Raw genomic sequence first — 18,074 nt, 5'->3', positions numbered from 1 at the left:
ACAGTCCATGAGGTTGCAAGAGTGGAACACGACTTAGGGAATAAAACACAGGCTCCAGGAAGGCATAGATTCTTTTATTTGCCATGTTATTCTGTACAAAACTAGTGGTTAAATATATTTAATGTTGCTTAAGTATTCAAATCTTCAACGTGTAAATTTTAAATGGAGACCTTGGTAAACTGTTCACAAGATTACTATAAGGATCAAGTAAAATAAAATAAAATACGTAAAAGCACTTTTCTTTGGCACAACTGTAGGAAATTTTTTTTTTTTTTGAGGCTCACACCATTAGTACTCTGCTGAGCTAGGTGTTCAATAAGGCTTTATTCAACTGTATACAAGTTAGAATATTTTTAAATGGAGAAAAAAACAAGATTATGCACCTTTTCTGGGTTAGTTTGTATATGTTAATTTAATCGTTCCTACAACCCCGTGAAATATTAATTTGCATTTGCAGGTGAGGAAACTAACTTGCTTAAAGTCTCAGTTGGTAATTTCCCGAGATGTGATACAAACCCAAATTTGTATGACTCCAAAGCTCAAGTTTGATTTTTCATAAAAATACTGCTTTTTTCCCCCCCTCTGATGGGGGAACCAACCCATACCCCCGCCACCCTCTATTCCCTAACCCCAGTGGAATCCCGGATTCCCAACGACTGGACCTCCAGGGAAATCCCGCTGTAACAGTATTCTCAAGACCAAGTAACCCCACGTCGCAATGGAAAATAATAACATACTCCCAGGAAAATTTAGTATACCAGTTTGAAAGTCTGACTATAAAGAAAGCTGCATTAAAGAAATCTTAAGAATGAGGATGAAAACAGTAACTACTGTAGCAACTCAATGTTCCGAATAAGGTAATAATAATAAATAACAGAATGGCCACAGAGTGGACTGGTTTCTTAACTCTATTCTGTTAACGAAAATTCTAAACACAATCCGATTCCACTGAATTTGACCAAACTACCTTAAGTGCTATCCCTGAATATGTTAACACCATCTCTTCTTCACCCAGGACTCTGGTTACTTGATAAGCATAAGCCCGAATTCTCCCAGGGGACAACAGTTATGTAATGCCCCCTGCGCGTCCACATGTGGATCATACTAGAAGGTAAGCAACGTAGAGTGGCAAATAAACTGCATCTTGATTAGTCCTACCAGACTTTCCCTGCCCTACCAAACGGGGAACAAATACTTCTCGAATTTTCCCCCCACCCCACTCCAAGAGCTACCTCACTGTCTGAAGGTAGCTCGGGTAAGAAAAAAAGGTACTAGGTCTTAACTTTAGCTTGAAGAAAACTATGCTGTATGAGTCCGTCTCAGTCCTATTTTCCTCGCGGCATGGCTGTGAGCGCTGGAAATGCGTAGGATTTGCTAAAGTGGTCAGCACGTTTCCTTCCTTAGATCTTCGGTACTTAAAGGGCTCCGATTCGCAACATTTAGGGTATTCCTTTAAGTTAGGAAGAAAAGTCAAGGCTAAGAATTTCTCCCTAAAAGTAAGGAATGAGTTACTCCCTTAAATAAATTATACTCTCCTAGGCAAGGGAAGCGAAGAAAGCAATGGCACCCCACTCCAGTACTCTTGCCTGGAACATCTCATGGACGGAGGAGCCTGGTGGGCTGCAGTCCATGGGGTCGCTAAGAGTCGGACACGACTGAAGCGACTTAGGAGCAGCAGCAGCAGGCAAGGGAAGACTTCCTAAGCTTCCAAACCGCCTCTCAATTTCCTCAAACTTCTCTATTTTAGTAAGCGGTCCCTTAGACACCCTGTACCCGAACTGGAGCTCTTGCGTAACCCGACGCCTCCCTCTCGACGACCAGGGGAGCCCATGTCCAGCCCACTCGGGGGACAAGACTTGCTTACTTTTCCAGTTACTTCTGGGGAGGCTGTGAAGAACTAACGGTCTCAGAAAGCACCACGCTCCAGACTTGACTCGCGGGAAGCCGTAGGTGGGCGCGAGGATCGCGCGGCGAGCGCGCCCCGCGGCTGTGGGGGGCTGGCCCACAATCCCTCGCGAGGGCGGGAAAGGTCAGGGGGCCTAGCGAAGGGGGACCAACGCAAGAAGAACCGAAACACTGGCACCCCAGACTAGGGCTAATCTTTATTCGACTGTTCGAGACCCCAAACCGGTAACACGCCTGTGTGTGTGTGTGTGTGTGTAATATGTAACACACCTGTGTGTGTGTGTGTAATATCCATTGGAGAGATCATTCCTACTAACAACGCTGAGGCCTCCACCCAGAGGGTCAGGGCAGAGGTGAAGAAATGTGGTAAGACCCACTGAGCCTGGGCTTTTTGCATCCTGCGGGCTCCATCCATCCATCTTTTTTTTTTTTTTACTGTCAGGATACACGCTTGATGTGCAAACTTTAAATGAAAGTTGAAAGAATCACGGAAGAAGCGGGACAAGTGAGTCAAAGTGTATCCGAGTTCCTCAAGGCCCCAGAGCCCGAGGCCGCGTGCAGCCAGGCCGCGGACGCCTCCCCTTCCGTCTTCCGTCTGACGTCACAGGGCGCGGCCGACGCGGGTGTCCGGGCTGGCCGAGCTCTGGGAGCGCGCGAGTGCGCGCGGAGGTGGTTTGACTTTGAAATGCAGCGGGATTTAGTGAGTTTGCCGCTGTCCCCGGCCGTGCGAGTGAAGCTGGCGTCTGCAGGATTCCAGACTGCTGAGGAACTCCTAGAGGTGAAACCCTCCGAGCTCAGCAAAGGTAACGACTCCTGACGACAAGCTGAGGCACGCTGGCCGCCGTCGGTGCCGCCTCCATCTCTGTTCGGTCTTCTGGCTTAAGCGCTATCTCGGTCAGAGTCTTCTGCCGCCTCCCGCCGCGTTTACAGCACGAAACAGCGCCTCGATTTCGCTACAGAGTGATTTGAATGGTTAGAACTGTGGTCTTGGAAATATTCACCAATTGCTTTCTCTACCAGCGCCTGCTGAAATTTCCGAGGAATCTCTCATTTACACTCAAAAGAACCCATTTAACGTGGTTTATTATATCCAATATGTATGGAAAGGAACTGATGCTAGGGGAAGCTAAGTAACTTTTCATTATGAGCGGGCTAGGAAGTTGTGCAGCCAGGATTGGAATTCAAACGGCTGTTTTCACTGTTCCAAAATCCAAGGGGCAGGGATTCAATTTAAGGAATGCACGATTCGTGATAGGATGAGATAAATTAAGAGAAAGGGAGTAGAATCACCAGAACCTGGAGAAAGCAGTAGAAAAAAGACATCACTTTTGTTCATGTAATTCACTGAGAAAACCCCAAACCTCATATTACGGAACCCTGTAGATTATAAATTGGTGGGAACCACTGCCCCGTGAGGTAAACAGAAGTGAAGCTGCTGTCACTCTGCTCTCTCTCTGCGCCTTCCACTACAGTATGCGCAGAGCTGTTCCTGAATGGAACAGTCATTACCCTTAACAGTGGAAAATAAGGTTTCAACTCTCCACTCGAAAACAAATGTTATATCCAGTGTTACTGTTTGTCTTAAATATTACACCGAAGACTGTATCCCTCAACCTTTGATGGGCTAATTTTCTCTCAACAGGTTGGTTTTTATCTGAGCAAATCTAAACCATAGTAATAGCTAACAATTACTGAGCATTTTGGATGGCCTCCGCATTCTACCAAGGTTTTATGTGTATTTCATTCCCGTTTTATAGAAGAAAAGTGTGAGGCATAAAAAAGTAACTTGCCTATGCATAATGACTACATTGTGGTGCAGTCAGGATTGACAGACCTAAGAAATCCAGAGTTAAGGCTCTTAGATTGTATAGAACGTTCACTTCTTTAGCACCATTATTGTCTTTTGTTTTTCTTCTTTTGGTCACAGGGCTTGTGGGATCTTAGTTTCCCCACCAGGGATTCAATCCCGCCCTTGGCAGTGAGAGCGCAGAGTCCTTACCGCTCCAGAATGGCCACCATTTTTGTCTTCTGTTAGCATCAGATTGATAGTTCATAGCCTTACCCAGTTAAGCACTGATATACCACACTCATGAGTGATACCATCCTCACAATTATTTCTTCTATAAGCAGCTTGTTTTGTACTTTGCATTTTCAGGCCATGTTGTCAGGAATGAAGTTGTATAGTTGAGGAAGCATAAGTGTATTATTGTTTGAACTATTTGTGCATCAGATAACTTTCCTTATTAAACAGTTTGCAGTGATCCATGAATTTTTCATGAAAAATTTTCACTATGAATAATACACACACATGCACTTCTTAAATATGCATCTAGTTTTAGGCAAAAAGGCAATTTTCATTATTTCCTAAAAAATAATTTGTATACCTTATGAGAACAAGTTTATTATTTCTTCATAAAACCCAAAGAAATAGCAAAAGACCAAAGAGATGTAAAAGAACCAAAAGGGGAAAAAGGACATTTTTATTTCTACCTTTGAGATACTCTTGTAGGTACTCAGAAATGCTTTAGGGGTTTAGGTTTCTGAATTCTGTTTCTGAGGTAATAGATAACTCTTTTAAGTAGGTGAAGACTAAGAAAACAAAGATAAGTGCCTTTATTAACTTGAAAAATTAAATAATCAAATGTTACGTTTTTATGTTTCTCTACTCTTGGCATCACTCTTGTTATTTAAAAATTAAAATTAATAAAGACAATGATATATTAGACTGTTTTAAATCTCTAAAATCAAGTGTTTTTGTTTCTGTTTCTTTCAGAAGTTGGGATATCTAAAGAAGAAGCTTTAGAAACTCTGCAAATTATAAGAAGAGAATGTCTTACAAATAAAACAAGTTATTCTGTTACAGCTGAGTCAGGCAGGAAGTGTACAGCACTGGAACTTCTTGAACAGGAGCATACCCAGAACTTCATAATTACCTTCTGTTCAGCACTGGATAATATTCTTGGGGGTGGAATACCCTTAACCAAAACAACAGAAATTTGTGGCGCACCAGGTGTTGGAAAAACACAACTATGGTAAAATGTTCTCCCCTTAAGGGTGGGCTTACTAACATTTTATGAAAATAGCAGAGTATTGTATGGCAGGTATACAGTTAGGAGACCAGAAAAGGCATGTATGTGCTCTTTTTTTTTTTTTATGGTAAATTCTGTTTTAAAGAAATTATTTTATTTTTGGGATGGCATCACTGACTCGATGGACGTGAGTCTGAGTGAACTCCAGGAGTTGGTGATAGACAGGGAGGCCTGGCGTGCTGCGATTCGTGGGGTCACAAAGAGTCGGACACGACTGAGCTACTGAACTGAACTGAACTGAGTCTTCATTGCTGCTCGGACTTTTCTCTAGCTGTGGCAAGCAGGGGCTACTGTCTAGTTGCAGTGCGTGGGCTTCTCATTTGCAGTGGCTTCTCTTATTGAGCGGCACAGGTTCTGGGTGTGTGGGCTTCACTAGTTGTGGCTCGAGAGCTCAGTAGTTGTGCTTCCCGGGCTGTAGAGCACAGACTGGATAGTGTGGTGCACGGGCTTAGTTGCTCAGCGGCATGTGGGATCTTCCCCGACCAGGGATCGAACCTGCGTCTCGTGCATTGGCAACCGGATTCTTTAACACTGAGCCACCAGGGAAGCCCAGCATATATGTGCTCTTAATTTTATGTATGTGTGCATCAAACAAACCAGTATTTGCCTTACTTCACCCCATCTTGATAAATTGATACAATTATTTTGATATTAAAAAGGGTTTCTTTTTGGAACAGGATAGTGTGGTCAGTGGGGTAAACAGGCAGTCTTCTACTTTATTATAGAATTAACTCCTGAGAATATATTTGAAAGCCAAGTGTTTGAAAGTAGACTTCTTATAATAAGAAAAAAGTCTGTACCCAGAAGCCTAAGAAAACCGACTAAAGAATCCTTAATTGTGGTTTTATAGGTATACCCTCCCCCTAATCCTTGCGTCAACTGATTGACATATGTTTGGAACTATGGAGAGTCAACCATCTCTGTTGCCTTGCAGAGTATATTTATGCCTATAAAATATTTACTGGTATTTAAAGGTTAGTGATCTGGAGTTTGAACAGCACTGCTTTGATGATTATGATAATGATTTGGTCATTTCAGTTCTTTCTCTTGACAGTATGCAGCTGGCAGTAGATGTGCAGATACCAGAATGTTTTGGAGGAGTGGAAGGTGAAGCAGTTTTTATCGATACAGAGGGGAGTTTTATGGTTGATAGAGTGGTAGACCTTGCTACTGCCTGCATTCAGCACCTGCAGCTTATAGCAGGAACACATATGGGAGAAGGTAAGTTAGCCAAGTGCTCTTTTTTCAGTATAATGAAAGTAATTTGCATTTGTATCCATCTCAAGCCTTAATAGGGCTTCCCTTGTGGCTCAGCTGGTAAAGAATTTGCCTGCAATGCGGGAGACCTAGGTTGGGAAGATCCCCTGGAGAAGGAAAAGACTACCTACTGCAATATTCTGGCCTGGAAAATTCCATGGACTGTATAGTCCGTGGGGTTGCAAAGAGTCCGGCAGGATTGAGGGGCTTTTACTTTTAAGCCTTAATAAGAGACCACTTAGAACATGAAGAAGGAGAACATGGAGAAGGAGAACATGGAGAAGGCAATGGCAGCCCACTCTAGTACTCTTGCCTGGAAAATTCCATGGACTGAGGAGCCTGGTAGGCTGCAGTCCATGGGGTCGCAAAGAGTCTTACAATTGAGCGACTTCACTTTCACTTTAGAACATGAAGCTTAATAACTTGACTGTGTACTAGTAAAAAACTCATACTTCTCTTACAAATTGAAAATGCTGCACCTGGAGTTGCCTCTTCTTCACCTTATATGGCCCTCACTTTTTACTGCAGGAGCTCTGGGAGAAAATCTGTGTGTATGTCAGTGTATGACTTCAAATCATCATGCTCTGGCCTGCCAGGTGTAAGCTAGTGTTGTTGGACACCTTAGTATAAGTAAAGGTTGTCTGAATGTATTCAGTGTATGTTGACTTTTGTACTGGTTTTTCCGAAAACCAAGGGTGACCTTGAAAAATCATGTCTGGAAATGTTTGGAACATTAAGCCAATTGACCTTATATGGCTCTGCGTAGTATGTAATTGACTTTCGACTGTATTAATTGTACTGTTAAAGTGTTGAGAAGATTTTTTGTCCTTATTATGTGGAAATATAGTGTTTTGCTTAAAAGTTTTTTTAAAGGTAATTTGTATTCGAGTTCTTGTATTCAGTTCAGTTCAGTTGCTCAGTTGTGTCCAACTCTGCAACACCATGGACTGCAGCACATCAGGCTTCCCTGTCCATCACCACCTCCCAGAGCTTGCCCAAACTCACGTGCAAGGAGTCGGTGATGCCATCCAACCATCTCATCCTCTCTCGTCCCCTTCTCCTCCTGCCTTCAATCTTTCCCAGCATCAGGGTCTTTTCCAATGAGTCAGTTCTTCGAATCAGGTGGCCAAACTATTGGGAGTTTCAGCTTCAACGTCAGTCATTCCAATGAATATTCAGGACTGATTTCCTTTAGGATTGACTGGTTTGATCTCCTTGCAGTCCAAGAAGTTACTCATAAAACTACATGGTTTCTGGTTTGACTGTTTTCTTTCGGTTTATTGTATTTTGTTTTTTGGATGTGTGGTGCTTATTATTTTCTCTAGAAATGTTAAAAAACATAATGTTTTTCATAAAATGCTTGTATTCCCTTTAAGTGAATATAATCAGCTGGATATTTTTATTTGCACTGGAGTACTAGGTGTCCTTTTTAACCAGTGACCAATATGTCTACTGAAAGTCGGTCAAGCTATCCATGTCACAGATATAATTTGTAATAGTGTCTTAGGATCTTATTGTAAATATTGTGGATGTAGCACTGGAATATAGTTCTTAACGACTGGTATGTGATTAAGTTTTTAACTTTTTGGTTAAAAATTAATTTCTTAAATATATATTTGTAATAGGCAGTGTTCTCTGAAATTTAATTAATTGTTTTTTATTTCAGTGTTAAAACTTAAGTACATTTTAAAATGCAGTGATTTTTAGCTAGTTTCTCTCTGTACAGAACCAATCTGGTTATTTTTAAAAATCCAATCTAAGGGAATTTTATATCATTGTTTCTACTTAAATATAAAATTATGATATGGCTTTTAAGGGAAAAATATGCTTCCTTTGAACATTTTTCCTTTTAACTCTTAATTTGAGTCTTATGAAAAAAAACAGAAAGAAATTCCATTATGATACTTCTGTTCAATGGAAGGCAGTAACAAATACGGAGACATAGATGTTAAAACTCTAGTCTTTATATGTACAAACAATTTCTGGATAGCATAATATATAAGGAGACAGTGGAAAAGGTGAAAATAAGAGGTCAGGAATTTTGAAATGATAGTTTGTGAGATGACAGGTAAAACTAATTATTTTAAGATTGTTTTGTTACTTATTTCAGAGCACCCAAAGGCTTTGCAGGACTTCACTCTTGAAAATATTCTTTCCCATATTTATTATTTTCGTTGTCGTGACTACACAGAACTACTGGCACAAGTTTATCTGCTTTCAGACTTCCTTTCAGAACATTCAAAGGTATGGCTCCATCTTCATCAGGCTGTTTTTTATCCCCAATTTGTTGATTACTTTTATCATGAAAGGTGTTAGAGTTTATCAAATGCTTTTTCTGAGTCAGTTGAGACTATCATGTGGGTTCCCCCCCCATCGCTCTGTCAATCTGGCGTGTTTCATTGATTGATTTTCATATTAAACTACCTTTGTACTCCTAAGGATAAATCTCGCTTGATCATGGTATGTAATCCTTTCAGTATACTAAAGGACTGCGTTTGCTAGTATTTTATCGAGAATTTTGTGTCTGTCACCAGTCTCTGGTTTTCTTTGCTAGGGATGTCTTTTTGTGGCTTTGGTATCAGTATAATACTGGATTCATAAAATGAGTTAGAAAGTTTCCTTCTCTACTTTTCAGAGTAGTTTGAAAAGGATTGGTATAAATTCTTTAAACATTTTATAGAATTCACTGATGAAGCTATCTGTTCCTGCTCTTTTCTTTATTGAAAGGCTTTTGATCACTGATTCAGTCTCTTTTGGGCTACCCAGGTGACTCAGATGGTAAAGAATCTGCCTGCAATGGAGAAGACCCAGGTTTGAGCCTTGGGTTGGGAAGATCCCCCAGAGAAGGGAGTGACTACCCACTCCAGTATTCTTGCCTGGAGAATTCCATGGACAGAGGAGCCTCATGGGCTAGACTCCATAGGGTTGTAAAGAGCTGGACACCACTGAGTGACTGTCACTTCCCAGTCTGTTTACTTATTGCAAATCTATTCAGATTTTCTGTGTTTCTTTAGCAGGTTTTAGTAGTTTGTTTCTTTCAGTGAATTTGTCCATTTCATCTAGGTTATCTAATTTTTTGGCATACAGTTGTTCACTATATTCTCTTCAATTGTTATTTTTATAAGGTTGGTAGTAAGTCCCTATTTTCATTCCTGATTGGAGTGGTTTGCATCGTCTCTGTTTTTCTTAGTCATTTTAGTTAAAGGCTTGTCAATTTTGTTGATCTTTTCAAAGAATCAATTTTTGATTTCATTGATTTTCCAATTGTTTCTCTTTTGTCTGTTTTGATTATTTCCACTTTAATGTGTATTACTTTCTTCTGCTTTCTTTGGGGTTAGTTTGCTGTTCTTTTTCTAGTTCTTTAGAGTACAAGTTTAGGATAGTGGTTTACGATGGGAATTTACATTCACATCAACGATGTAGGAGGATTCCTTTTTCTCTGCATCTTCCGCAACATTTATTTTTCCTAGACTTTGATAATGACCATTCTGACCAGTGTGAGCTGATTACCTCATTGAAGTTTTGATATACATTTCTCTAGTAATGGGCATATTTTCATGTGCTTTTTGGCCATCTTTATGTCCTCTTTGGAGAAATTTCTACTTATATCTTCTGCCCATTTTTTGATTGGTTTGTTTGTTTTTTTGATATTGAGCTGCATGAGCTGTTAGTATATTTTGAAGATAAATATATTTTGGTCACATCGTTTGCAAATATTTCCTCCCATTCTGTGGGTTGTCTTTTCATTTTGTTTATGGTTTCTTTTGGTATGCAAAAACTTTTAAGTTTAATTAGGTCCCATTTGTTTATTTTTATTTTCATTGCTCTAGGAGGTATAATTGGCAACCCACTCCAGTGTTCTTGCCTGGAGAATCCCAGGGACGGCGGAGCCTGGTGTGCTGCCGTCTATGGGGTCACACACAGTCGGACACGACTGAAGTGACTTAGCAGCAGCAGCAGCAGCAGGAGGTATAATGATCCAAAAAGACATTGCTGCAATTTATGGCAAAGAGTGTTCTGCCTGTACTTTCCTCTAAGGGTTTTATAGCATCTGGTCTTACATTTAGATCTTTAATCCACTTTGAGTTTATTTATGTGTGTGGTGTTAGAGAATGTTCTAATTTCATTCTTTTACACCTGGCTGTCCAACTTTTCCCAGCACCACTTATTGACGAGACTGTCTCCTTCAATGAATACTCTTGCCTCCTCTATGGTATATTAATGGGTTGTAGGTGCATGGGTTTATTTCTGAGCTTTCTGTCCTGTTCCATTGATCTATAAGTCTGTCTTTGTGTTAGCACCACACGTTTTTGATTACCATATCATTATAGTAGAGTCAGAAGTTATGGAGCCTGATTCCTCCAGCTCTGTTTTCCTTAAGATTGCTATGGTTATTTGAGGCCTTTTTTGTTTCCTTACACATTAAAATTTTTTCTCTTCTAGATCTGTGAAAAATGCCTTTGGTAATGTGATAGGAATTACATTAAATCTGTAGATTACCTTGGATAGTGTAGTTATTTTGACAATATTGATTCTTCCAGTGTAAGAACATGATATATCTTTCCATCTGTGTCATCTTCAGTTTCTTTCATTACCATTTTATAGTTTTTGGAGTATACATCTTTTGCCTCCTTAGGTAGGTTTATTTTTATTTTTTGGTAGGTTTATTATTATGTATTTTATTCTTTTGATGAGACAGCAAATGGGATTGTTTCCATAGTTTCTCTTTCTGATCTTTTGTTGTTAGTGTATGGAAATGCAGCAGATTTCTGTGTATTAATCTCTTATCTTGCAGCTTAACCACATTCATTGATAAGCTCTAGTTACCATTTATTTCTGGTTATAAATTATTTTCTGGGGAATTCCCTGGCAGTTCAGTGGTCAGGGCTCTGCCCTTCCACTGCTAAGAAAGCTAACATTCAATCCCTGGTTTGGAAGCTAAGATTCCGCAAGCTACAGGGTGAGGCCAAAAAGAAAAGAAATTCACATTGGTAACTTTTTAATTTCAGCTGTTGAATGACAGCTTGAGTTGAATGACAATGCTTGGGTTTTTTTTTTGTTTTTTGACAATGCTTGTTTTATCCTACCCTCTCAAACTCTGTCATTCATTGACTTTCCATTATTCAGTATAATCTCCGTATTGATAGATCACGGAAACTCACCAGAGTATATTCAGGAACTTGCTGTCTAAACTTGGAGGAGAAAAGTCATCAGTGTGACAGTTACTACTTAGCAGAAGGTCCAGATGTTTGTAATTCAGCCAGTTTCAATAAAATCTGTACTGTGGAGAGGGAAATAGACTTATTTCCATTCTTCCATTATAGATTAGGATATGTACCCGCTCTGATTTGAGCAGAGAGGTCCTTGGATGCCCTTGGTATTTGGGACTCCTTACAGATACCCCAGAACACAAACATGTAATTATATAGTAATTTCCTGTGCAGCATTTTCCTTCTTTTGATTTAATGATCACTCCTAGTTATTGAATTCATTTTCCAGAAGTAGTAGCATATTTGCTCAATTTTTTGGTGTAGTTCACAATGTAATAGATGTAGGCACAATAATTTAGAAAAAGTTTTAGTGACATATAGTTGATTTATAATGTGTTAATTTCTGCTGTACTGCAGTGATTCACTTATACATATTCTCATATTCTTCTCCATTATGATTTATCAAAGCATATTGAATATAGTTCCCTGTGCTATACAATAAGACCTTGTTGTTTATCCATCTTACATATAATGTTGATAGTTTGCATCTGCCAGTCTCAGACTTCCAGACCACCCCTCCCTCATCCTGCTCCCTCTTGGCAACCACTAGTCTGTTCCCTACGGACACATTTTTAAGATCAATCTGATTATGACATTTTTTTCCAGCACTTTATTAGAAGTCTAGACAGCAAAACAAATCAAATCTTGATCTGTAGCTCATTTGCTTGCTGGTTTCCATGTAGAAAATGCTCCTATCATAGCTGATTTCAAGTCTGTCACTGGACATGGAGTAGAGAAGAAACCGTGTGCCTCATTAAGTAGTGTTCCCACTATAAAGGCAAAATGGATGTAAGTAACCTGAAGAGCATAGATGATAGTCAAATGTAGGAGGGGTGGGTTTTCAGTATTTATCATCCATATTTTAATATAATTCATTTACTCATAAATTTGTATAGTTTGTTACAGATGACCATATTTGATGATGGATTTGTAAAACTTCTAAAAACTTAGCTCTTGGCTCAAGAGCTGTAGCATTTGGCCTCAGCACACCACTATTCCTTTCTGTCATTTCCTGTCACTCCTCCTCACTACTTTTTTTCTGACCCTTTAAACATACCAAACCTGTTTGTGTCTTAGAGCCTTTGACCTTCCTGTTCGTAATATATGTGAGTTGTCTTTCTCTCCTAGAAGTTCTTAGCCTGGAGTCAGTTCTTTTTTTTTTGTTTGTTTTAATAATTAATTTATTATTATTTTTTAAACAACTTAGTCTTTTATTTGCCCAAAGCCAGCTGTTGCAGGCACTGAGGCCCCAAGACTTCTAGAAGGGATGGGGGTGGGGGGCGCCATCCTGCCTTCTAGGTGCTACCTGCCCCATCTTGCTTCCTGCAGGAGATGGGAGAGTAGATACAGTGTACCCTTGCACCATCCAGTATCTCCTCAATTTAGTGTGTCAGTTGCTCAGTCGTGTCCGACTCTGCGACCCCATGGACTCCTCTGTCCAAGGGATTCTCCAGGCAAGAGTACTGGAGTGGGTTGCCATTTCCTTCTCCACCAGGAGTCAGTTCTGTTGCCTGCCTTTTTATTGATGTCTCCTCATATCTAGTCTTAAGTTTGCCTCAACCCACCACCTACTTATTTGTCATTCCACCTGGTTTGAGTTTCTTTATAGCCCCTGTCATTATCATAAATTATCTTATTCAGAACTTCTGAGTTGGTGAACCTGTGGAAGTGCTAGGAGAATGGCTCTGGGAAAGAACTTGGAAGCTCTGTGTCCCTTCCCCATACCTTCTCTATGCATCTGTTCCATCTGACTATTCCTGAATTATGTCCTTTACATTTTTTCTAACTGACACGTTGATTTACAACCTTGTGTTAGTTTCTGGTGTAGAGCAAAGTAATTCAGTTATACGTATATATACATACTCTCATATTCTTTACCATTATGGTTTATTCAGTTCAGTTCAGTCGCTCAGCCATGTCCAACTCTTTGTGACCACATGAACCGCAGCATGCCAGGCCTCCCTGTCCATCACCAACTCCTGGAGTTTACCCAAACTGATGTCCATTGAGTCGGTGATGCCATCCAACCATCTCGTCCTCTGTCGTCCCGTTCTCCTCCTGCCCTCAATCTTTCCCAGCATCAAGGTCTTTTCAAATGAGTCAGTTCTTCGCATCAGGTGGCCAAAGTCCTGGAGCTTCAGCTTCAACATCAGTCCTTCCAGTGAACACCCAGGACTGATCTCCTTTAGGTTGGACTGGTTGGATCTCCTTGCAGTCCAAGGGACTTGCAAGAGTTTTCTCCAACACCACAGTTCAAAAGAATCAGTTCTTCAGCGCTCAGCTTTCTTCACAGTCCAACTCTCACATCAGTACATGACTACTGGAAAAACCATAGTCTTGACTAGACAGACCTTTGTTGGCAAAGTAATGTCTCTGCTTTTGAATATGCTATCTAGGTTGGTCATAACTTTCCTTCCAAGGAGTAAGTGTCTTTCAATTTCATGGCTGCAGTCACCATCTGCAGTGATTTTGGAGCCCAAAATACAAAGTCAGCCACTGTTTCTACTGTTTCCCCATCTATTTCCCATGAAGTGATGGGACCGGATGCCATGATCTTCGTTTTCTGAATGTTGAGCTTTAAGCCAACTTTTTCCCTTTCTTCTTTCACTTTCATCAAGAGGCTTTTTAGTTCTTCACTTTTCTGCCATAAGGGTGGTGTCATCTGCATATCTGAAGTTATTGATATTTCTCCCGGCAATCTTGATTCCAGCTTGTGCTTCTTCCAGCCCAGCGTTTCTCATGATGTACTCTGCAATATAAGTTAAATAAGGAGGGTAACAGTATACAGCCTTGACGTTCCCCTTTTCCTATTTGGAACCAGTCTGTTGTTCATGTCCAGTTCTAACTCTTGCCTTCTGACCTGCATACAGGTTTCTCAAGAGGCAAGTCAGGTGGTCTGGTATTCCCATCTCTTTCAGAATTTTCCATAGTTTATTGTTTATGGTTTATTACAGGATAGTAAGTATAATTCCCTGTGCTATACAGTAGGACTTTGTTGTTTAAATATTTTTATGTATAGTAGTTTGTATCTGCTAATCCCATACTCTTAATTTATCCCTCCACTACTTTCCCCCTTAGTAACCATGTTTTTTTCTATGTCGTGAGTCTGTTTCTATTTTGTAAATAAGTTGATTTGTGTCATGTTTTAGATTATACATATAAGTGATATCATATGATATTTGTCTTTTTCTGACTTACTTCACTTAGTATGATAATCTCTAGTTCCATCTGTATTGTTGCACATGGCATTATTTATTGGCTGAGTAGTATTCCATTGAATGTATATGTTTACACATTATACACGGATATATACTCCACAGTTTCTTTATCCACTCATCTATTGATGGACATTTATGTTGTTTTCCTGTCCTGGCTATTTGAATAGTGCTGCTATGAACACTGGGATGCATGTGTCTTTTGAATTACAGTTTTCTCCAGATACATGCCCAGGAGTGGGATTGCTGGATCATATGGTGCTGAGTTATATCCTTTGTAATCTTTTGAGTTTAAAAAAAGAAATTATTCATATATTTGTTTGCATACAAATTGTCCCTTACTCCATTGGAACATAAGCTCCAAAAGATCAAGGATCTTGTCTCTCGTTCCCCAGTCCATGGAACAGTGACTAGCATATAGTAGGTATCAAATATTTGTTGAATGAAGTAATGAATGAAAGATATAAAAACAGCTTACTAAGACAGTGCTTCACAAAAGCTTCTCCTTTTGCCTAGTCCTTATAAAAAATATATAATTTTGTTATATTTTGTTTACAAGGGGATTAGTTTCCAGATTCTGTTTGTTCTTGGATCTTAGGTTATATATTATTCTAACTTCACCATAGGAGCCATTATTAGAAATGAAACTGTCATGAAAATGTTTATTTATCATCTATAAGTAAACTTTGTTGATTAGAATTCAAAACAAACTTGCCTCTTGCTGAATTCTGTAATGGTTAGTTGCCCTATAGTATTTTTTAAATTAAAGAAAAATATACCAAAAATTAAGTGTTTGAAAAATCTTTTATAATTTAATATTTGAGAGGGTTTTTTTTTAACATAAAAGGAATCCTGAAGATAAAATTGACATTTAATTGAAAAATTGATTTTACTAAGATTTTAAAAGTGTTTCTTATTGGTCCACCTCTGTGAAGACTGGGTATAGTGGCAAATTATGAGAAAATTGTAATTGCTTTTTTTTATTGAATTATTTTTTTAAGATGATAAATTATCAAACTAGAGTTTATTCTAACTTCTGGTGACTAGTGCAGAAAGCACTGAATAGCTTTCTACCTGACCAAAATAAAGTCTTTGGAAAGTAGGAAATAGAACGCTGAATTTTAAAATTTTGTTTCTTTTTTTCTGTAATGCACTCTGCTTTGTGGTTGCCATTTGTTATTTTATTTTAAATACCAAACTTAATATCATTATCTCTTGTAATTAGGTTCGATTAGTGATAGTGGATGGTATTGCTTTTCCATTTCGTCATGACCTAGATGACCTGTCCCTTCGTACTCGATTATTAAATGGCCTAGCCCAACAGATGATCAGCCTTGCAAACAACCACAGATTAGCTGTAAGTATTATTAATAAAGGAAGTTTTGTTATAAAGTCACGATTATATAAAATGTTCAAATGTAGGGAGTTCCCTGGTGGTTCAGTGGTTAGGATTCTACTTTTCTGGTGCAGGGAGCACAGGTTTGATCCCTGGTCAGGGAACTAGGATCCTGCATGTTGTGCAATATGACAAAAAAAAAAATTTAAATTAAAATCTAGAAATAGCAAAATATAAAATTTGTCTGACTGAAAGCAAATAGTATGGACATACAGTTCTTTTTTAAAATATTTATATATATTTTTGGCTATCTTTGTTGCTGCACATGGGCTTTTTCTAGTTGCAGCAAGCAGGGGTATTTTTCATTGTAGTGTGAGGGCTTGTCATTGTGGTGTCTTCTCTTGTTGCAGAGCGCAGGCTCTAAATGCGTAGCTTCAGTACCTGTGGCTTTCAGGCTCTAGAGTGCTGGCTCAGTAATTTTGGCTAACTTAACCATATAGCATGTAGAATCTTCCCAAACCAGGGGTTGAATGCATGTCCTCTGCATTGGCAGGTGGATTCTTAATCACTGGACAGCCAGGGAAGCCCCAGTGTACAATTGTGAATGTAGTTTTGTTTCAGTTTGGTTTCTATAAAACAAATTAAATCCAGTTGGAGTGTTGTGTATCAGTTTTCCTGGGAAGTAAAAAGCATAATTAAGATGCTGAATTATAAAAATGGACTTTGTTTGATAAAGAAATGCCACCTTTGATAATTACATTGTTTTCTTTGTAATATACTTGATGTTTCTCAGGTAAGCTCTTCCAACATTGCCATTTTTCTTTTATTCTTGAGTCTTTGATTAATACATAATGTAGAATCACACACTCAGTTGGGTAGAAAAATTGTGTAAACAGCCTAGATATTTAGAGGAGGAGCTGACTCTTCCAGATATGTAATGTCAGGAGAGAGGTAAAGATGAGCTCAGAAGTAAAGAGATAAAAAAGGAGTGAGGTAAAAAACTTTTTTTTTAACTGCCTGTTTGCACTTCCCTCTCTGCAGCTTCATCCCACCACTGATACACACACACACACACACACACACTTCAAAACGTACATTTTTTCTTTTGAATTTCTAATTTTTTTTTCTTTGCATATGCTCAAAACATGGTGTCCTGTTTTGAATTATTTCTTGTCATTAATTTGTAATTTCTTGCATGTTCAGTCGTGTCCAACTCTTTGTGATCCCATTGTAGCCCATCAGGCAGATTCCTCTTTTCAAGGGGTTTTTTTTTAGGCAAGAATACTGAAGAAGGTTGCCATTTCCGCCTCCAGGGGATCAAACCGTTCTCCTGCACTGGCAGGCGGGTCCTTCACCCCTTGAGCTACCTGGGAAGCCCGATTTGTAATTTAGCGTTGTGTTAGTGAAGAGTCCCCAGTAGGGGGCACTCAAGGATAATGGGTTGTATAGTTCCTTAGGTTTTTGCTTTTGTTTTTTAAGAGAGAGCTTCATCTTTTCTGATTAAAAAAGTAATCTAGGGAGTTCCCTGGTGGCTTAGTGGTTAGGATTCCAGGCTTTCATTGCCGTGGCGCAGGTTCGTTCCTTTCTCAGGTTGCTGAGGTGCCGCCAGCTATGAAGTGCAGCTCCTCCCTGCCACCACTGCAAAAAAAAGAGTAGTCTAAACAACATGAAATGTCACCCATTGTTTAGAGTCAACAACTTAATATATGCTTCTTTGTCCATGTGTCCAATTACTTCTGAAAATATTAAGCCAAAAGGGATATCTCTCTTTCATTTTGTTAGGTATTAGCAAATTGTTCCCAGAAAGTGTATTCCAAAGTATGTTTTGTACATCAATGAATGGGAATTCTTTTTTGTTGTTGTTGTTTATAGTTCACTGGGGAAAAGATACAATTCATTTTGCTGATTTGGATAGTATAAAGAATTCCCATATAACATTTCCCAAGAGTTGCTTTTTCATTCTTATTCTCTCTCCCCACTCTCTTTCTGTACACACACACAG

At 39.2% G+C, this 18,074-nt stretch overlaps 1 protein-coding gene across 1 annotated transcript in view; it reads left to right on the top strand.

Moving 5' to 3' along the window:
• Positions 1-2,414: 2,414 nt before the first annotated feature.
• RAD51C (RAD51 paralog C) overlaps positions 2,415-18,074 on the top strand; it is a 31,295-nt gene continuing 15,635 nt past the window's right edge. The window contains exons 1-5 of the mRNA XM_040244205.1: positions 2,415-2,708; positions 4,679-4,937; positions 6,049-6,215; positions 8,362-8,495; positions 15,962-16,093. Coding sequence (XP_040100139.1) covers positions 2,591-2,708; positions 4,679-4,937; positions 6,049-6,215; positions 8,362-8,495; positions 15,962-16,093 — 810 coding nt within the window. The 5' untranslated portion in view covers positions 2,415-2,590. The remainder of the gene's footprint in view (positions 2,709-4,678; positions 4,938-6,048; positions 6,216-8,361; positions 8,496-15,961; positions 16,094-18,074) is intronic.

This window comes from Oryx dammah, unplaced genomic scaffold, assembly GCF_014754425.2.
Source record: "Oryx dammah isolate SB20612 unplaced genomic scaffold, SCBI_Odam_1.1 HiC_scaffold_8, whole genome shotgun sequence".
In the NCBI taxonomy this organism is placed as follows: Eukaryota; Metazoa; Chordata; class Mammalia; order Artiodactyla; family Bovidae; genus Oryx; species Oryx dammah.
The sequence above is the reverse complement of the archived record's forward strand: the minus strand, read 5'-3'. Positions and strand labels throughout refer to the sequence as shown.